Source organism: Eurypyga helias, unplaced genomic scaffold (genome assembly GCF_000690775.1).
Source record: "Eurypyga helias isolate BGI_N326 unplaced genomic scaffold, ASM69077v1 scaffold7242, whole genome shotgun sequence".
Classification (NCBI taxonomy): Eukaryota; Metazoa; Chordata; class Aves; order Eurypygiformes; family Eurypygidae; genus Eurypyga; species Eurypyga helias.
Window position 1 is genome coordinate 87928 of NW_010235214.1, and position 22451 is coordinate 110378.

General features: G+C 38.4%; 1 protein-coding gene across 1 annotated transcript in view; it reads right to left on the reverse strand.

The window, feature by feature from the left end:
* Positions 1–22451, reverse strand: part of LOC104505903 (dachshund homolog 2-like) — an 81630-nt gene that overhangs the window by 58527 nt on the left and 652 nt on the right. The window contains exons 2-3 of the mRNA XM_010146663.1: positions 10810–10965; positions 7937–8109 (exon numbers count right to left, since the gene is read on the reverse strand). Of these exons, the coding sequence (XP_010144965.1) occupies positions 7937–8109; positions 10810–10965 (329 nt within the window). The remainder of the gene's footprint in view (positions 1–7936; positions 8110–10809; positions 10966–22451) is intronic.

Consider the following 22451-nt stretch of genomic DNA (forward strand, 5'->3'; position numbering starts at 1 on the left):
ATTTTCCAAACAGAGGGTTAACAGTATTTGTAACAAATCAATGAGGGCATTTAAATAGGAAAATTGCAAATCTAAAACCTTAACATTTTTTTGCACATTGATGACTTCATTTTATTTGTCTTCTATATATTTTACAACCTTGTTACTTTTCATAGCTTTTTTTTCCCTCTTGAAAGTATCTCAGTTCCCACCGGCACACTGCTGAGCAGCCTGGTTCTACAGCAGGTACACTCACAGGAATAGAGAAGAATTTCTAAATAAAGTCATATTTTCTCCATTTATATTTCTTCCTAGTTCATAAATTTGCCAGATTCATATTCCAGGTTATAATGTAATGAATGATATGTATAAAATTAACAGATTGTGGGAACTTTATGAAAAAAGAAAACATTTCTCAAAATCTCACCTATTTATCTAACTATAGTACCTACTTTGTCTTATCTTTTCTCTTCCCTTTACAGAGCTGTAACATAAATTCTCAAAAAAGACTTTTGCAGTATTTAATCCTTTTGAAGGGTAATATATTTCTGTCTCACTAAAGATCAGTGTCTTGCTTTGGCCCAGAAAATGTAGCTACAAAGCTTGACATTGTTAATTTTAGCTGTGATTTAGGTTAACGGCACTGAAGTCATCAACTCATCCAATTTCCAGATACATCCTTGATTTCACCTCAATATCCCTTTTCTATCCCCTGTGAGGTAGTATTCCACACAAATAATATGAAACACTACATAACTTTCACCCACACTGGTTTTATTTGAAATATATATGAACAGCTTACCTATTTTTGACATAATCATCTTGACCTTAATTCCTTGCCTCTGATTTTTTTATAGTATTGATCTTGATTTTGTGTCAAGAGTTTAGAGAAATGATGCTGCTGGATTTTCCTTTATTTTTTCTTTATTCTTAGTTCTAATCTAGCTGTAATTACTCTTCCAAATGTTAATCTATTAATGAGTTCCTAGAGGATTTAATGGCATTTCACTGCTGACAAGCAGGTTTTGGAAGTTTGTCTGAGTCCTGGATATTTTATTCAGACATTTATCTTGATATTTCATATTTAATTGAGGTGCTGCTTCTGTACTCTACAGGGCTCTGCAGTGGCAGGAGAGCTGGAATTCACCAGATCTCGCTAATGAAAGGGAGAGGAAGGAAAAATGGGCATTCTACTCTCTTTAGGTCTATACTAGAGTTTTCAGCTATTTTAAGAAAGATTTAGAGAGAGGACAATGTTGGAAAAACAGTGTTCATAGGTTCTGGCAGAATAAACGTTCCAACTTCAATTTGCACACTACTTCCCCACTGGAATGTATACTGTGCCACAACTCAATCTCCCAGCGACTGCCAAATCATCATTCAGATTCTCAGAATGGACGACAAAGTTAAAAATAATGTAGAAGCCAGGGTCTCATTTCTCTGGAGGGGTCTGTGAAGCCAGGAGCAGTCAGCCAGTAGACTGGCTGCAGACCTCCTCACCTCCTGTGCAAAACTGCCACCTCTTCATGCCTGCAGGATCACTGCTGCTATCTCCCTGGCTGAATCCCATCCTCAGTGAGAGAGAAGAACAAGAAAAGTTAACACAATTTCAGTTAGTAGCGAACTGAATTGTTAATTTTTTTTAACTTGTTGTTAGTTAATACTAAGACACGTACTCCTTTCCAACTGACCTTAGTTGATACTATTTGAATGCTAATAACGAGTACATTGTTAACAGTGTTCTAAAGTTTACAGTCCTTAACTAATGCATTATTGAGAAAAGCAATACATAACTGGCATTTAGGCATTTCAAAGAAAAAAGAATAATCCTGACACAGTAAGCAGTAGCTGTGCTAAATCTGAACTGATGCTGGGCAGTGGCCGACAAGAATAGGTAGATGTGACTGTTTCTGGACAACAGAACAGTGGTTACGTTTATACTTTGGACCATCTCAGTCTGGAAACAGGCACATGCAAGGAGTATAGATAACTTCTTGGTCTTCTGAACTACTTATCTCCAATTGCTGTAAGAACTGGAGATGAAAAAGGTAAACAGCTGGTCTAAAAACCCAGACAGGATCTGTATGTCTGAAAGCCAGCTGGATCCCATTCATCTTTTGCAGTGTATCGGGAAGTCATTCACTAAAAATACGTACTTTGCCATTTAAAATGAAATGTTTTTCGCTGCGTACATAGAGTTGTTTCAGTTGTTGTCAACTGGCAATTATTTTCCCACCGAATTTAAGAAATCATAAAAACTCCTCTACATTTACTGATTTTTAATACCAGATGTTCACTTGCTAATTCCCTTACCTTGTGACTACTTCCTATCAATTCATTAGTTGCTGCTCAGCCAAACAGAAAACGCCAGCTAATCAGACAGTAAACAGCCAAACAAGAGCCTCTTTCTTCACCATTTCTTAAATTAGCAGTCACTGTGAAAACTATGGCAACCTTCACTTGCATATTAAGATTTTACCTTCACATTTTACTTTGAATCCGAAAGTATATTGACTAAAATTGGAAAGCATCTTGCAGTGGAAACTTTCTACCTGTACCCCTCCTATGAATTGTTTCACCCAGTGCTGCTGCTGAATGAAAGACAGGCCCTCACGGGACTAATGATGATAGTGCTATATCCAATCTACGTTATAGCTATATCAGTTATTAAGTACAAATGCAAATGACTAAGTCAATACTAAAAAGATCTGAGCCAGAACTAAAAGCTAGTATGTGCTTGGCCTAGCAATATTCCCTTGCAAGCTTTGCAAAAGAGTTGTACCTGCTTCTTACTCTATTTTTTTCCCACTTGCAAGTTTAAAATAAGTATTCACATTCATTGCTTATTCTTCAACCTAGCAGCTAGGTGTCTCGGTGTTAACAAGCAAGGCATCCTTAGCACTGCAAGGAGGAATATGCCTCCCTCCAAAGGAGGGGACATGAGAAGGATATTTAATGCAATTTGTAGGGGCCTGAACATCTCCCTGATCACAGTTTTTCTGTACCAGTGACTGAAAAGATACAAAACTGCACACTCCTCCTTTGCTACAGATACAGTCACAAAAAAAAATTACCCTTCTAAGAAGCAAAGTTAAACTACTCTGTCTCACATGTCACTCCCCTAACATATTCTAGTACCCATTTCAGCAATAAGCTGCCAGGAATGAACACATGCTATGAAATGGGACAGAATAAATCTAATAATGAGAAAAATAACATAGATTTTTATGGAAGTTTTATTTTGTAAATCTTGTAATATCCTGAAAACCATTCAGAATGAATTGAATGCACAGAGATATGAAATAAATTGTTATAAATTCTGTAATGAGAAATGCTTTTATAGTGAGAAGAATTGTTTCAGAGTATTCTGAGATGGCCACATTTTTCTGGCTGTCAGGTAAATATTATGAATGTGAGTTGTACAGCACACAGAAAATAGCACCTCTCAGCAATAATTACACAGCCCATCTGTATTGTCTTTAGGGAATTTAAAATCATGTCATATACATCCTTTACAAAAGCTTTACCAATCCCAAAAAATCAGTAGAAAACAGAACACAAAAAAAAGGAGAGGCAAAAATCTCTACTGCATGTCTCGATCAGACAGTACAAATAATGCTTTGTTCTGTTTATCAGTAAATATTCAGACAGAAATTGTGTAGAGTTGATGTGAAGTACAAGATTTCAGTTTCCTTACCAAAACTTTGCATTTCACCTAAACTGTCACTGTCCCTCTTCTTTTTTTTTTTTTTTTTGGGGGGGGAGGGGTGTGGGTGGAGCGTGGGGAGGGGTATGGGGTGAATGGGAAGGAGGAAGTGAGTGGGTTTTTGTTTGTTTCTAAAGTATATTGGGGTAAAATTATGAAAGAAATATGATTTGAAATACAAAAATAAAAAAGCTTTGAGTTTTGTTTGTGGGTTGGTTTGGGGTTTCTTGGGGTTTGTTTGTTTTGTGGTTTTTTTCGTCGTTGTTTTGGGTTTTTTTTAACAAAGCATTCCTATTACATTTTAACTTATTTTCTCTGGGTTTTCCAGCTGCATTCAAAAATGTGCCATTTATTCATAATTGGGACCTGCATAACAACAGAAAGAATAAGAGAAAAAAAGAATAAGAGACAAATAGGAATACAGCAAGCATGAGGGAGTGCCGATGGAAGAAAAATGGACAGCAGGAAACCAATTTGCAGAAATACACCTACTCAGGAGAAGCACATCTCTCAGCAGCTCAGAGAGGTTGTTAGAGAGCCAGAAGGAAAGGGAGAGAGAACGACGAGGAGGAGAGATGGAGGAGGAAGAGTGAGACATGAGCAAGAGGAGCAAGGAAAGTGCGAAGCATGTGGGGTGAATAGAACAAGAAGCAAGGAAAAACTGGGGAAAAAAGGTACAAGAACCTCTCGAATCTCTGGTATAAAATTCTGCCTCACTGCTCTCTTGGAGTACTCAGAGCTGCTTAAGGCTGCTGGTTTAACACATTTGGAAGCCCACCCTAACCACAGTATGTCCCACCAACCTGTTTCAAAGCACATCTGGGAAAGCAGCATTTCAGTGAACATACAAAGACTCACAAAGTTACTGCTCCAGAAGGTTGGCTCCTTCCAGCCCTCCTTATACTCTCCTAACTCCAAACCCTCCTCCTGCCCCCCCTGCCTTTTGGCTGAAATTGGGTAAGTCACTATGGGTTTTAGTCACATCAACCCCTTCTGGCTTAATCTGCATAAACTGAGACTTCAGGCTTGCTGACACTACCTTAATCCTCGTGACGCCTTTCCTGCACATAGCTTGAGGCCTCCTTCCACTATGGACAGAGAGTTGTTACATGGGCTGATTCTGAGGTTCAAAAGCACTGTCGATGAACAAAGAGCTAGTGCCATTTTTGCTGTGACCCCTCTTCCGGTATTTGCTGTCCACGTTACGTGCTGTGAGGCCTCGACTCCTTTGGGCCCAATTTAATATGAATGATCTGTCAAGATTTAGGTGTGCTTTCAGCATTCTATTCATGTTCTCAGCCTGTATCTCAACACTCCATTATGATAAACTGTATAATATGGTATGAATACATATTAATGGCCATGTTCATTTGTTACATAGCCATATTCATTATAGGTCCACTGTAAAATAAAAATCTGAATGTTATCTAGTTACTGCTCTCTGGAGTTGAGTTGTTCTACAAACTTCAGTGAAAAATCCTCTGGTTTGTATAAAAGGCCCACCCAAATTTTGCTTCTGAAGTCCTGAAAATATCGTCACTGCGTAGATTTTTCTGGGTATCAGGACAAAATTATTGAATGACAGTGAAGTACAACATTTTACATTATTTTACACCTAGGCCAGTAACTGGATTGCAGAGTTCATCCAGCTGAAGAACTAAACGAAGAACTAGCCGGAGAGAAAACACAAGAATGAGGAGAGGTGGTGAAGTTAGTGTTGCTGTCAGTTTGGTTTTGCCATATGAGACCGTCAATTACACAGATTCTTCCGAACCCTGTGAGCCAAGTTTCAAATGGAGCAAGCTCTTTCCGATGAGCAGTAAATCCCTGAAAGATGGGATTTATTACACAGGCACTGTCAGAAGCGTAGCTATAGCACTGCTAGGGGGTGCTGCTATAATCACATCAGATCATATTATAGATGGCTAAGAAGGTTTTGTGAGCCTGGCCATTGTGCCTGCCTAATTTATAGTGTTCCTGGCAGGAAGAAATCAAGTTTCATAGTTATGACATTTCTTTCTGGAGCACTAAATGTTAACTTTGCTGATCATGCATATCTTGGTAGAACAGCTTATTTCTAAATGGCAAACGTGATATAAAAAGCATAATGACTTCATTCAAAACCTTTATAAAGCAGCTGATTCTCACACCTACAGAAAACACACCAAGTGGTATTTTAGTCATCAGTCATCAGAGTATGGAAACAGCCCCACAATATATTCAATTAATTTCTCCCGTTTCAAGTAATGTCATGATGCTGGAATTGCAGTCTATCTAAAATTAGTAATTTTTTGTACTTATTAAAAGGACTTCAATAGTGTCATAAGAAAAGTAATACTTGCGGCAGATAACAGCAGCAATGCTTTCCTTTTACATGTTTCGCTTTGTACAAGGATTTCATCTTACCTGATCGTCATTCTGAGCTAGGTGACTGTACATAAGAGAAGGAAACGACAAAAGGCGCCTCACACTCTGTAATAAAATTCATCTACAGTTTCAGCACTCAGAACAAATGAGAGAAAGATGCAGCCTCACTTGACAGGTGAGTAACACAGCAATGGATGCACACTTTACCTCTGCCACATTAGCTACTGGTGTATTTTCCTCTACATCATGTACAGAAAGTAATTCCCACTAGAGTGCTGGTGAGACCTACTGTTGCTGTGGAGATACTGTGTATCCTCCAGTGCAGGTGTTGGGGAAAAATAGCTGTAAATGAGTAACTAGCATCAGCAAGGGCCTGCTAAAGAGCATCCTGAAACCTAACTGCTTGCCAAGCAAGTAGTTTATATTACCAAGAGCTAGCATTGTTTACAAATACATATTTAATCTTCATTTTGACATATCGACAGCATTTAAAATATAATCAAAGCTTATGCAGTCTACTTGCTGTCACAAATACACAAATATTCCACTGCTGCATTTAAGGGAGGATTTTCTCAAGAAGTCTCTGAACAGTTAAAGAAAAGGTTACCAAAAACCAAATGGAAACTCAATGAATTTCTAACCATTCAGTGACTTGCATTAACTAATGGTCAGCTGGACATCAGAACTATCATGTTTCCCCTGGCCAGTCAACAACTGATGAAGTTTTTATAATCTTCATCCCAAACAGTCTCTACCTGGGGAACACCCGCTCTGAATTTTACCGGCCTTCTAGAATCCAAGAAAGCAAAGTGTAAACAAAACCCAAGCGTTAAGAACAACATTTGCCATCGCTTGGAAGTGGACTCTCAGTAAAGATGAAAAACAACCCGAGGCAATTTTGGAGATGCTCAGGGCCAGGAAGAAGATCAGTAGAAAAACGAAGACCTCCAGGACCTCAGCAACAGAGACATGTAATATTTTATGGTACTGAAATGTGACAAAAGAGAATTGCTTTCTTCCTTGAGAGTATGTCAAAACCATAAATACAAGTATCAAAAATAAACGTATGAAAAATAAACGTGGTTGTCAACTACTGATTTCTTTCCACAAAACGTCCTGCAGTGGCAAGCTGTGACAGTAAAAGTACAACAAAATCCTAACTAATTTATTCTCACAACTGGCCTGTAATACCGGCAACAGTGACTTTCTCTATGATAAAATAACGATATTTTGTAACTATGGTGTTTTACAATAAAGGTACGAGAGATTAGCATACAAGGGAAAGTTATTAGAATAAAGCAACTCAGAACTCTGCAATTCCAGCACAATGGGGATACGTAAGTGTAAATGAGCACAAATATCAAAATAAAAAGGGATGTATTATGCAGAACAGATAGCTCTATAGACTCATATATTTAAAACTAATGAAAAATGGACTAAAATAACTTCCTTTCAAAGCTGACAAAATTTTGTTTTGTCAACAAGAAACATGCATGTACATGAAAACACACACAGAAGTTAGATTGGTAAAACCTTTCATTTTTGCTCAATAAAAGGAGGACACGCTGTGTTTTAGAGAATCCCGTAGCACCAATCCATCACATGCACTGATCCTATAGCCTTCTACTTCGAAAATTTCTTGTCCCAACTTCTTTTGGACTTCAGCTCTCAAACACAGGCATGAAATTTTCTTAACAACCTTGAACAACTTCTTGACTGACCCGCGGCTACCTCCTCCCACTGCACCACACACAGGAACAGCAGACGAGGTGTGCTACGGACAGTAACTTCACTGCCTCTTCATCATCTTCCTTGAGAAAGTCACTGTAAATGTTTTGGTTAGCCACGAAAAGCGGTATTTTAAGTCTCCTAGAAGACTCTTACCTTTATGACAGAGGCCCCTGCCCTCGAGAGAGGGCTGTGCATTTGGGCTGCTGCAGCCATGTTAGCTATTGTATTGAGGTGGTTCATCTGATTCATTGCCATTGCAACCGAAGCGGGAGGTAGGCTGACGGGCAGCAGAGGGTGGGGCATCATCATGAATGGCAGGTCTATCCCTAAAAGAGAGAATGGGCAGGTTGTATGTATCAGTCGTTCATTTCATAACCCAACACCTCGATTTTTAAAGTCTATATTCGACTGGAACATTGACTAGTCACACTCTCTATTATTTTTTGTTAAGAATTTTGAGGTTACATAGGGAATAATAGCCTCTGCATTCCAGAAAAGGCTGTATGAAAAAAAAAGGAAAGAAGCATACAGCTTTAAGGTAACACACTACTAGCAAAATGAATATAGAACAGTGCGTAAGTTCAGCGATGTCTTTATTAAGAGCAATAAAGAAAGAAACCCCAAATCATGCAGATACTTGCATGGTTTTCCAATACATCATATGAATATTTATTAATAATTTTATCTCACAATATACTCCTACCAAGTCCTCTTACTATTACTAGTTCACATACATAGCAAACACACTACTAGCAAAATGAATATAGAACAGTGCGTAAGTTCAGCGATGTCTTTATTAAGAGCAATAAAGAAAGAAACCCCAAATCATGCAGATACTTGCATGGTTTTCCAATACATCATATGAATATTTATTAATAATTTTATCTCACAATATACTCCTACCAAGTCCTCTTACTATTACTAGTTCACATACATAGCAATCTGAGACTAGTTTTTTATATTAGGACTACTTCTTGAATACAGGAAGCTGTGGGTTGGACTACAGACACTAGTGAACTACCATACAGAAGGTCTGGGAACTGGAACATGTAATGGAAGGTTAAAATTGTTGCCAAAGGTTTTAATTTCCAAAGTGTCACTTAAGGTGTCGTCTTCTATGGATATAAAGCAATTTAAGACCAACTTGCAGATCCTGAGATTGCCAAAAAGGTCATGTTACAGCTAGCTAGAACTGGATTCTCATGTTTCAATAATATCTATTTCAGTATGTATATTACTGGATGTATTTAGTAATGACTACAGTGGAAAGCAAGACCAAGGCACCAATTCACTGAAAAAATTATTTCAGGATGTTTTGCATTTAAGAATTCTTCAGAGAGACCACTTGAAGATAGCTACCTCTGGGCATGCCAAATTATTTTTCAGAAAAAAACAGGAGTTATTCTGCCAGACAGAATGTCTTATCATTTTCCTAAATTAAATTTAGATTAGAAATTCTTATTTTTAAAAAAATCAGGTACAATTAGTAAATAACAAAATCATATAACTAGTTATAACCACATGCTACTCACATTAATTATTTCTAGAAGTTTTTTAACTTCTAGGTCTCTCTTAACTATTTTAAATAAGAAGGCCAGTCACCATTCTGGTGCATGACAGAATCCACAATTAAAAATATCATTGACTGATATAGCTTACGTTATTCCAATATAATCTGACTATAGTGATATAAACCCACGACTGCTCCCACCACGCACGGCAAAACTGTATATATTCTGAGCTCTCACACTATTTCTGTTTAGCTTGAGTATGTAATGATCAACAACTCTGATGTCTTATGATTCACTATATATTTTATATGATGATCCACGCCCATATTAATTATGATAGGTAATAAAGAAAACCCACATACATCCCCCTTCACTTTAAACCATACTGACAATCCCCTTCAGTGCTTATATCCATAAGCCTTTGTTCCCCTGCATAGCTCCCTTAATAGCCCAATAATCTTTCCTCATATTCTATAGAGTTCCAAAACTCCCAGACACCATCTGGCCACATAGAGTTGTATGTCTACTTAAAGTCCAATTGACATGCAAACTAAATGCAAACTACAAACAGAATTTAACAGCACATCACCAGTTTTAAGACACAATCCGTCAAACATTTCAGAGGACTATGAAGAAAATATATCCTACACTTGCAAATCATTGGACATAATGTCTGACATTCAATAAACCCTTTAATAGCCTATCGACACGCCTACTACAAAATCTACTGGAAAACACCTCTAAAGTTTTCTTTAACAGCAAACAACACAATATCCCTGTATGTAAAATATATACAGGTACTGAATTATGCAAGTAATTCATCATCTGTTAGAATTAACTTCACTCCTCACTAATTTTTAAAATATTATCCTGAATATATTTCCTGGAATAACTTTCCTCTCCCTTCCTCCCTCTTTGGGTGCAAAGGAGAAGGGGAATTGCTGGCTTCCCACCTGCTCCCTTTCTAAGGGAAGAAAAAAGGATGGGTTTGAAGGGAACTTTAGGTTCCAATGCCAAACTTTAACTGTGTCATTTTATCCCAGGTGTTCTGGATAGCTGGGTTCAATGGATGACCTTGCCCACAGTCACAAGGCAAAACAAGGCAGAGGGATTGCTTCTGCTCGCTTTTAACTTGACATTTTGCATTTATTTCAGGGTCTCCTATATTCATTTCGTGGTCAGCATTTTCACCTGGAAAAGAGTTTTCTCACATAGCTAAAATTTTAAGCAACAGTATGGTTATTTTTCCCTTCAGCCCAGGCCATGGCATGGCAGTTAAGGGCTGACAGTCCCTAACCAAGCAGTGGGTGACTGTTCACAGAGAGCAGCCATATCCCAGTGGGTGGCTGGGGCATGATGCACACGTGCATCAGACAGTGGAAGGATGGACCTTCCTGCCGCTCATGTGTCTCCCTTCCATCTCCCCCACCTCCAGGAGGTTGGGAAGAAATGCAAGTCCAGCCTCCAAGTAGGGCTCCACGTACTTTTTTTCCCCCGTAAGAGCACAGTACGTACTGTTGGTGAGCAGGTGATTCTGCTGGAGAGGACTGAGTGGGTGTGCACTTCCAAGGCTCGACTGCCCTGACAGTGTGGGATGACCAATGCTGTGCTGTGATCCCGTTGTAATGGGAGACTGAAGCTTGTCTTTATCCCAAGAGGATTCACTCCCACCTGCAAAACAGGGTACAAACAAACCATAACTCGCATATACATTTCTTTAAAAGACATTTTGCTAGGTTAGCAGCAAGCTATATGCTCTTTCCCACAGCTAAGCACCCAGCACAAACACAGCACCTGAAACCTAGACATCATTTTTTTAAAAATAAACCAATAAATACGCATCAGGCAAAAAATATGGTTAGACACTTTCAGCATCACCTACCTTCATAACACTAGTTTCTGGAAACAGGAAAAGCTAAATGGTTCAGGACAAAATAATCTAAGTAAGCAGCCACAACTAAGTAAACGAGGCAGAAAGGGAACATCTGAGGCACTGAATCACAATCTCCCACTATCACAAGGAGTCAGGCCACCCAGTCCCAGCCAGAAACTAATCCGTGCCCACCCCTGGGCTCATCAGGTCTCTCACCGCCATTACGCTTACGAGTTGCTCCGCTATTCACTCCCTGCAGTGCTCACTAGCATTCAGCTGAAATTCACCCCAAACAGGTTACGACAATTTATCCTGCTGCTATGTTATAGCTTTCCCTCCACTGCTGGGTTTCATCCCGGGGATGTCCTAAGTGAAATACTTCACTTGCCTAGGTTAAACAGGCCACGTATTAGGTCGGGCTTGGAAATCACCATTATTCAGGTATTTAAATTGGAAGATCCCAGATATCTATTAGGCACTGTAATTACCATCTACAACAAAACCACAGTACAGCACACTAAGCACTCATGTTTCTTCTGGAATATCTGTCTGGTCTTCTGAATAGGGGGTGTTCTGCAGCAATTTTACAGATTGTAGTTCTCTTCAGTATTACACTTACTTATACACTGGAATAACAAAGTCCTTTTAAACAGCAATTAAGTAGACCATGTTAGTGAATTCTGAAATACTTCCTGTTCACAAAACAAACCCCCTTTAAAAAGTTAGATCAAACATGTTTAGAGTAAGAATGTATTTTAAGTACACTCCCTTCCCAAGTACACCCCACATTTTCAATTAGATTATAGATTGTTATGAAAATGTGTGACTGCAGTATTGACTTTGTTTTGAATTTATGAACAAGAATTTCAATAAGTAAATAGATTGCTGTGATGCAGGAGATAGAGGCAGTAAGCAAAAAAACATTTTAATTGAATATGAAATTAACAGAAAAATTCCATATTTTATGACAACACGTAGCTCATACACATGATTAATACAGCTAAAGGAAAAAGTTTAAAAGATCAATGATTGAGAAAAAAGGAAATCACTCCATCATTTTAGCACTATGTCCAAGTAAGAACTACCTTCCTATAAAAGATTTGTAATTTGTAAAATGATGAGTAATACATTGACAAAGAAGATACACTAAATTATGCCATGAGATATAACACGGCATAGTGCAGTAATTAGAACTACTACAGTTAAGGCTGTCTCAGCACCTTTGTTATTTAATATATTGTGTATCAGCTCTTTCAAATAACATTTGACTGATGCTTAGTACAGAAGGTGTTTATTCTGACTATGAATGAACAGAGGTGGTGTTATTTGGTGAAGTATTTCTTACATTAAATGTGTAATTTAAGAAGGATATTCTGAGGAACTGCTTAGCATTTGATTTTACCAAATAAGTTTTATTTTTCTTCATATGCTTTGTCAGTAAATTGAAGCTTAATATTTACAATTTATTCTTCCTCAAAGAAGACATATGACATGTACCTTAGCATGAATTTTTTTCTTAGATTTTGTACCTGTAACTTCATGTATCAGGGTAGTGGCCAAGAAAACTGTGCATAAGACAGTTTGTCAGAGATTTTTGAGTGAAAAGAAAAAAAACACACTCTTCATTTAAAAATCTCCTTCATCCCTTTTGTTTTTCTCCAGTATTTCCAACCCCAGACGATCTAAAGTCTTAGCTCATTTACTTATTTCTAGAAGTTTCTCTTTCCAAAGCTTCATGCATCTACCCATCAGACTTCCGTGGCCCTGAAGCTGTACTATCAGAGAGCCCTACCAGCTTTCTGTGCCAGCTTTACAACTGTTGCACACTCCATAGGAAAGTACAATTATTCCATTTTACAGATGCAGAATTCTACGGCACAGAACTTGCTTAAGGAAACACAGGAAACCTGTAATCGAACAGGAAACTGAATTTAAATTATGTTGTACAGTCCAAATCACTGGACCAGTTTTCCTTACAGATGGGGACAATAGTAACTTTTTTCCCTGCAAATTCCACTTGTAAATCTGCTCTGGTATTCAGTGCCAGCAACACAAGAATAAATTGCAATACACTTATCTCTACAGACCATTCCTGTATTCTTATGTTCCCTATCATTTCTCCTTAGAGAAAGAAAAAAAAAACCTGCTGAGCGTATGATGTATAATAAAAGTGCGTGTTAAGTGAAATGTATCCTGTAGTCTGCACTATACCACACAGATAACAGCTTCATCACTTCATCTGGACTGCACATACCATGTAGCAGCAGGTCTCTTAAAAAGAAAATAATGATTAGAAGAACGTCTTACCTAGAACTGTTCAGTTGTGAAGTGTTTTGTAAGGGCTGTATGATTATCTCCAACTTACAAATGGGAAAGTTGAGGTACAGAATTATGAAGCAACTTCCCCCAGATTACTGGTAGACTAATGATGAAACTGGAAGAGAAGTCAGGTCTCACGGGTCCTACTCTTGTGCTCTATACCACAGACACTTTCAATTCATCCTACCCCGTGTCCCTTTTGCAAAGCTAAAAAATAGTAGTTTTAAAATAAAACTTGCATCCATCGCTGCAATATCTATTCTAATACAGTAAGAAAAATTTACATATAAATTAATAGTAAGACAGAACTAGATTGACCTTATAAACCAAATATATAAAATGCAAATCTGTGGTAGCATACTCATTCCTTACTATCATGCAACTTTAAAAAAATATATTCATTTTTGAGCATACACATTTTCTTATTTACTAACACAGCTGTCAGTGTGTTATATGAGTAAGTATGCAATGCTTATTTTAAAATTCTTTGTTACCATAACAATTAGAGGTGAATACGCCTGTAAAAAGTAAATCCTTTTTAATACTTCAAATTTAGGCTTGGCCACAATTTTTCAGGAGATTTCTGTTCATTGTCACTTTTAGTCCAAATAGGGGCCATCAGTAGGGCAAAGATGTCAGGCTTTGATTCTAAATCCTGTGCGTGGTACAAAACCTTTCACCTTACAGGTGAAGCTAAAAATGAAACTTTATGATCTGAATCACGCAATACACCACAAAAACACATTTATGGGAGTCGAAAGGTTTTTTCTCATTTTCTAAAGGTTTGGTCTTTAAAAAATTTGTGTTTGGAAAAAAATTATTTGTCCCCCCCTAAGCTAGTGAAGGCTCTCACTCTTCTTAATATAGAAGATAAGGAGTCTAAAATTCAACAATGACCCGTACTACTGTACACAGAGATGGACTCCAAGTAAGTTTTCTAGGTGTGTATGAAACAGAAGGGGAAACAATGTACGAAAAGAGAGAGCAAACATACAGTGCTACGGAGACAGCAGAAAACAGCAATGTAACTAACTTCACCTCTTGCATATTAAGGGAAAAACAGCTTTTTAGTTCTTTTAAATAAGAAAGAATATCTAATTTTAAAATATTAGTAACTCGATTCGTAAGTGTCACAGGAATATTACTGCAGCACTGAGAAGTCTGTTGATTTGTCAAAATGCCAATACATCGTTTATACACTTCACAAAAAGCTTTACATTTAACACTATTACCCACCACCCATATGACCTTCTCTCCCACAGATAAAACTAAAGGACAAAAAGGTAATTTTTCCTTATCTTGTCTGCATTCTAGTCGATCTTGTCCCAGAACAGATTGTACTCAGCAGTGAAAGAGGGCAAGAGCGACAAGAACCCCCATCTTCAGGGCTCCTGACGCCTGTCAGACCCGAGCACAGAGCCTGCGGTTCCCTAACATCGCCACACCAAAGCGGGAAGAGAAAGGCTCCCAGCCGGTGTGCCATCCCGAGAGACTGCAGAATGCCCCGGCTGCCCAGCAGCAGCAGCTAGAACAAAGCCTGACCTGCCTCAACCATCCAGTTCAGGCCACACGGCAAACGAGCGGCGTACGGTCCTGCTTTCCGTACTGCAGCTAAACGCACAGTAGGGATGAAAAAAGGTGTGTGTCTCCAAGAGCACCGGTAAGGACAGACACCGCATGGATTTGGTAAGGGACAGAGGTACTAACCATATAACCAATGGCCTCCAGTGCCTGAAGGGGCTACAAGGAAGCTGGGGGGGACTTTTTACAAGGGTCTGGAGTGACAGGACAAGGGGTAATGGTTTTAAATTGAAAGTGGGGAGATCTAGACTGGCTATGAGGAAGAATTTCTTCCTGGAGAGGGTAGGGAGGCACTGGAACAGGTTGCCCAGAGAAGCTGTGGATGCCCCATCCCTGGAAGTGTCCAAGGCCAGGCTGGATGAGGCTTGGAGCAACCTGGTCTAGTGGAAGGTGTCCCTGCCCATGGCAGGGGGGTTGGAACTGGGTGATCTTTAAGGTCCCTTCCAACCCAAACCACTCTGTGATTCTACGATTCTATAATAATTAAAGCCTGGTATTTACCAGTGTTCAAAAATCATTAGAGAGAACTTACTTACCAGTGCACGAATTCCACTTACGTCAAATAACCAAAAGCAAAACTAATGTAACAAACCCCAGTTCATTCACTTCTAAATTAAAATGTGGTGAGAGCTAAGCATTCCCTTAACGCTGCTTTACGGCCCAGTGGCCAAATCCTGTATGTCTCTGTTCCCAAGTCCCTGTGAACAGCAAATTCAGAGAAGCTGAGATGCAGAGGGAGTTATATCCCAGCTAACACAGCCAAAGGGAACACCAGCCTAAGCCATACGTGCCCGTGCTGTTGATATACGCCGTGTACTCACAGAACCACTGCACCGTTGTTACAGTCATGGACATGTCTGTAAGCAAAGTGCCTCTGCTTAAGGTTCAGTTTGTTTAGTTGAAGGAAATGCAAGCGGTAAGTTCAGGTTCATTTTTCTGAAAATGCTGCTTCTCACCCACCTTTGATTGTAGCAGTTTTATAAGGGAACTCCTGAAGCTACATGTTTTCTAGCAATAAACCTCCCTGTGCATTTGTGTTCTTCGAAACAAAACCCAAAAAACCTTTTTTGGTGAAGAAGTATTTGTGAGCATTAAATTATTGTCTTGTTTTTAGGTACTGAAAGATCTCAAGAAAGTAATCAAAGTTCAATTTGGTGACAGTTTCTTTTCATCTGGTTTCAAATTCATTTTATCAGCCTAAAAACTGTCTGGTCTAGCCAAATGAAATCCACACTGTCAGAGGCACCTTTGAATTGAATAACCACACTGTTTCAATCTAGGTCTGTCATTTTATTTTTTGTTGTGATACATTTCTGAGGAATTGAACTCAAATTGTTAAAAGCAATACCATCTTCACTGTCCAATTTTATTCTAAAATTATTTTTAAACACATTTTTCATGCTGTTGAGCATATTAAACACAACATCAGCTGCAAATAAAAAAGTATTCAGTGCTCTGCTCTTTCGGCACTGATAATTTCAAAGTATTTATCACCTCTAACTTCTTCTGTAAGTGTCCAGCACAGGCAAGGCCTTTCAAATATTTTGGCTTAGCTAGAACTCCAGTAGTCCTAAAACAACATGGGGCCATTTGCCAGTATTCCTAGCCCCAGTGTTTCAAGGTGTCCCAGACTATTTGCTTTTACCAATATCCTAATCTCACCCCGATACTGGGAAAAACGGTCGCTGTTTTGGCTTAGACAGGACACCCTCTGCTGAAATACTTCAGCTGACAACTCTCTGCCAGCTCTGTCCACGGTACCAATGCCTGAATGTCCCAGGAAGGGAAGATTAGGTGGAAGGCAATTTTTGTCACACGTGATAAATCTCACCGCAGTAAGGATAGCAAGGTAGCGTCCGGGTCATATTTCTGATAACCTGTCACTTCCCTGTCAGAAGAACATAAAACTGTTCTGGGTCAGGATTATAACCCCAAATTCAGTCCTTCGTATTGGCAGTAGTTGATGTTATTTATGGAGACCACACAAGTGTGGACACCTTCTGTGGTCCCTTATTACCCCCCAGATAAACTTCCTTACTTTAAAATGGGAATGAGATTTTTTTAATCAGCTCCTAAAAGCTTGACATCCACCTGAAAATCTAGAAGAAAGATTTGCAATGCATTTACAGCTTAATGCATTGATTCGCCTAGCTGTGTGCATCCGGCTGTATCAACTTCTGGATTGTGCCCTACAAGAAAGCCATGGAAGTGTGTAGGGTAAGATATTAAAACGGAAGAAATCCAGTGATGGCTTTACTGGGCTACTTCCAAAAACTTATCAAGTGGTTCTGCAGATGTAATTACTGCTTAGCCCTGCCAAAGCTTTGAAATGTGCCCATTAATTCAGCAATTCCCAATCTGTCCATCAGTCAGTCATACTTAAAAAATATGTCTGTCACAACTTAGGTGAAGTAATCTGTTGATAATTATACAATAAGAAAGCAACTGAAATCTGAATGCAATTTCTAAACTTTTTGAAAAGTCTTAATGACAGCAGAATCAAAGTTTATTTCACAGCAAACAGGATACTGAAGATAACTTGGAATAAGTCAGAATATTTTATGACAATTTAATGAAGAATAATTAATGCCAGGAAGATACTTTTTGAGAAGATAAAAGCAGAGACATAATATTTATTTAGGAACCTAACCATCCCTCCCAAAACATCAATTCCTTCCCTTTAAAATGAACAGAGAGAAAGAAATCAGGTGGTAAACACAATCTGTTTTAAAGTTCCCAAATAATGATTGAGGATTACAGTGCTACAGCACAATACCGGAAAAGCTTGCTTATTGTCAGCTACCTCGGAACGTAAGGTTGTCCTGCAATGGGCCTTTCCAGCCAACCCAAAATCTCCCAAATAAAGTCAGGTGCTCAGTGCCAAAGACTCGTAAAGGTATGAAGTACAAAATTTGTTCTCTCTCTCACAACAGCCTCGGTCATTCATCCCTTCAAATTACATACACAAAAATGTTGATGGTTACTAAAATATGGCAGGGTGTTTTCTCCTACTTTCTAAGACCAGTGTAGAGAACAACTGGCTGCAGCAATGAAATCTTTTCAGAAAGACACTCTTCTGTACACAAGTGATAACATATGGCTGGCCCTTTCCTTAAGTGACTAATATTAAAAAAAAATAGAAAAATGTTGCAAAACAAACGAAAAGATGCAGGGAAAGGAAAGGAAACGCAGTATGATGTAAGGCACTAGTTAGCTAAAACCACAAACCGCTCAAAGTGGCAGCATCTTCATTTAAACTCAAAATACTGAACGTACCTCAAAGGGTCAGCCGATTCAACCGATACCACCAAAGCACTCCACTGAAGTTAGGTTTAGTAAGATGAAACACCACATTTATAGAAGGCTAGATACAGACTATTATAACAATTTTCATTAAAATACAGTAATATTCAAAAGCATTTCTCAAAGTTAGCTACCTGTACCCATTTTCATCTTTTCTTGTGCTGATTTTAGTCATGCATAAATATTAATTGAAACAAGTTGCTTCTCGGCTAGGAAGGAATCTGACAGGCTGGAGAAAAGGCCTGATAATGAAGAAATGAAGTCTTTGCTTCTTTGTTACCTGATCGTTAACCATGTGATAATGGAGGGCGGGGAGAAGCTTGTAATCTTCATATCAAACATCAGATATTTACGGCTTCCTAAGCGGTAGCCATGGTATTTCAGGAGGGAGGGACAATATAACTAAAGGGATACTGGCTCCCAGAATGACTGCATACAAACAGCTATAGTCCATCTAGACAAATACCTTGTCAACAACAAGGGCCAGAAGCAATACTTACTGAAGAGATTAAATACAGAGAAAACCTATAGTGACAATTTCCCAGAATACTCTCCAACAATTTATGAATCTGGAACTTCCTGAAACAGAGGTACTTTCCTTGAATTTAATAACCTTTAATAGATTTTTCTTCCATTAAATTAAATGGATGTCAATTTTTGCATCTACAACATCCTGTAGCAAGGAGTTCCACAGCTTGCCTATGTACTGTATGAAAAGCTACCTCATATTATTTGTAGGTGTGTTTTCAGAGGGTTAACTTGGCATTTACTGCTTTCCTCTGACGTCCTGGAGTTCTTGTCGTGGATGAAATAGTAAGCAGTAAATCCCTATCCAGTTTCTTCTATAGAATGTGTAGTATTACTGTTGGAATTAGGGAATTTATAGTTAAAACCTAAACTTCCTTTTGGATCTATGTCAGTGTCAGAAGCATACACAATCCCTTTCCTGAGAGATAATGAATGTCCCCTATTCTCTGTCACTCAAGGTGCTGTTGTATGAACCTCAGCAAGTCTGAGCCAGTGGGCAGCCAATATACCTTTGCATTGTTATTGGAAAGTTGGGTCAGGGAGACTCCTACCCCTGAGAACTTACAGATTGTGCTTTTGACAAAAGAGGGCTTACAAAAATCTGCACAGATCATTACTTCAACAGATGCCATGACAGTGCACTCAGAAGAGGACAACCCTTAAATCTTCAATACTATTTTGAAATGTAACCACCGGGCTCTGGTTCATTCTTGCACATCTGATCTGCTCCACTCTGCACTCTGAATGGTTATTGCTAACACTTTTAGTAATAAGTGTGTGACTATATCACTATTCATTTTTCTATACAAAGATAACAATATTGCCCTAGAACATGACACTTCCTCTGGGTTAGGATCATCAACAAAAAAAATTAACTGTTTTCTACTGTAGGACCAAAGTCTGTCTTCAGAAACACGTTCATTTCACAGATAGAAATAAGGTCAAAATTTTAATCTGTCATGTTTTTATTACTGATGATGATGCACAAGCCAGAAATAAACCAGCTTAACTTTCAGATCGTGAATGCAGTTTGTAGGGCTGGCTGCCAGAAAGGATAAGCCATACATACTTCAAAACAACTGCAGCCAGCAAGCAAGAACTTTTTTTTGATTACTTAGTATTTTCCCACATTAAACAATTTACTGAAACAACTATTGAGATATAGGTACCATATATTTTTACTGTGACTGTAAATAGCAAGGTAGTTTAGCTTGATTTTGAGAGGCTTTGAAAACGTCTTGACATCCACAGCAGACAGGTAATGCTATGGTACAGCATCAGATCATTCAAGTTTCAACAATTTATCATTCATTATTTCTTTGAAGTAATTATTATGAATGGTTTAAGATACAGATTGTAATCTTCTAAGTTAATTTGTAATGACATAAATGAATTATGTATTTATAATCTTTTCAAAAACTCTTAATGCTAAAAGAACTCTGTGTAATATAAAGTAAGGCTTGAAAGAATTAAATAGAGTCTGTGGCACTTCACACATACACATTTAGACAATCTTCCAAACCCCTGCCAACTTGAAGCAGCTACACAGAACTCAATGATGTTGGAAATTTTCCTAGAGAATGAGAGGTTGCAAAGGAGATGCCTAACATCCTTTTATATTGATGCTGTTACTGTAGAGGCTCTCCAAGAAGATTCACTGTCCTAAGCCCCAGCTTCCATGAAGGATCAGTAACGCAGACACTTACACTTGCACAGTTCCAACAACTTGTGTCAGTAAGGGGAGCATTGGCAAGGTACATACTAAATCTGAAGAAACACCGTTTTTAGTATCTGGCATTTGATTCCTTGTGCTAAGTTATTACTGACTTCCAAAAAATGCAGAATGTTGCCAAAACCAGGAGAGCCTGTGAGTAAACCTAATTCACACAAAAGGTCAGCAGTGAAATCTACTGTGTTTCATTTAATGGCAGTCTAAAAATAACAGGCAAAACCATCTTGAACTATATTAGCAGCCAATTTTGTACTCCTTTAAAAAAAACCACTTTATTTTTACCTATAGCAATAGCTGAATGTATACCCACCACAGCACATGGTCATCATTCAGCAAACCTAGCCAGTAGGCACTCTCATCTAATCTCTGCCGCAATTCTCCTCAGTGGGAACTTTGCCTTAGCTTCTCTATGGAACAGGATCAAGAAAGGACCAACAGTGCCAAAGAAACTATTCAAGAAAACATACCCTAAATTAGTTATTGTGTAAAGAATTTCTATGTCTTCAAACTAACATTTCTTTCTGAGGTACGTAGGACCACAAATAACAACTATCATCAGAAAAAACATTACTAAATGTTGATATTAATACCAGATGAAGTGAAAATATTTCTTAAGAAGAAAAAGGGTGAGGCTTCAGCAGCAAAATACAATAGCGCAGTGCCAAGCTGAACTTAACTAAGCTTGAAGTTTTGGACAGGATTCATTTCTGCTTGTGGTATAAGTATGCACCACCTTGATTATCATTTAAAAAAATATTGACAGCTTGCCTTCTCATACCAATGCCTAGTAACAAATTCCAAATGTTTTGTCACATTTCTTGTGAGCAATGCCATCTGCCAGAGGTGGCATTTCATGGCTGTTTACCCTGACTCCCTCCAAGAATTCATCTGCCACTATCTAATGCTGCCTGAATAAAGGGGATTAAGACTCTGATGCAACAGAGACTATTGATAATTTGGTATAATTGGGAAGAAATGAAGATAAATGAGGTTGAGGATGGAGAGGCAATTAGTTGAGCTGCCTGTACAGCTGTGTTCTCGGCCTAGCTCCCCTGGCCTTTTCTTTGGTGAGGTATGTGCAAATTAAACATAATGACAAATACACTCTTCCCAAAGCTCTTTAGTCAGAGAAGCTTGAAGATATGATGTTCACTTCTGAGATTTTAGGCAGTTTTCAGTTAAAAAAAAAAAGTGATACTCACTGTTGAGATTTTTAAAGAGCAAGGCACTTCATAACAGCATACCTATGGCACAGTAGCTGTTGTTTCAAAACACAGCTCCTCAATTGGTAGTATAGCACTGGTGCTGGTTTTGACCAAAAGGATGAAGGCTTCTGCCTCCCTCACTCAGTGCCACAGAGAGCCTTGATTGTTCTACAACTCCAGACATCTCTGACACCAAGATTTTGTGTCTCATTCTGTAAATATCCTTGATCTGTGTAATTGGTCAAACAACCACCCCAGAGCATGATCCCCACGAAACATGGATTCTTTAAATTCTAGCCCACATCTTGCAGATGAACCTCATTTTATTAAATTATGCGAGCTTTAAAAAATACTGGCCAAAAAAACTTTAAGTGAAATATCTACAATACATATTTTACTTTATGAAAGGTCTTAGCAGTGACAGATTTTTAGTCACAGATATAATACAAAGACAGGTACCTGTATATGAGCCTTATTTCTAAACTGTATCACTCAGGTGAGCCCAAGTAATCAAGCTCCAAATTAAAAGGCACGAATCTGCAGTCTGATTTCACAGAATCACAGAATGGTTTGGGTTGGAAGGGCCCTTAAAGACCATTCAGTTCCAACCCCCCTG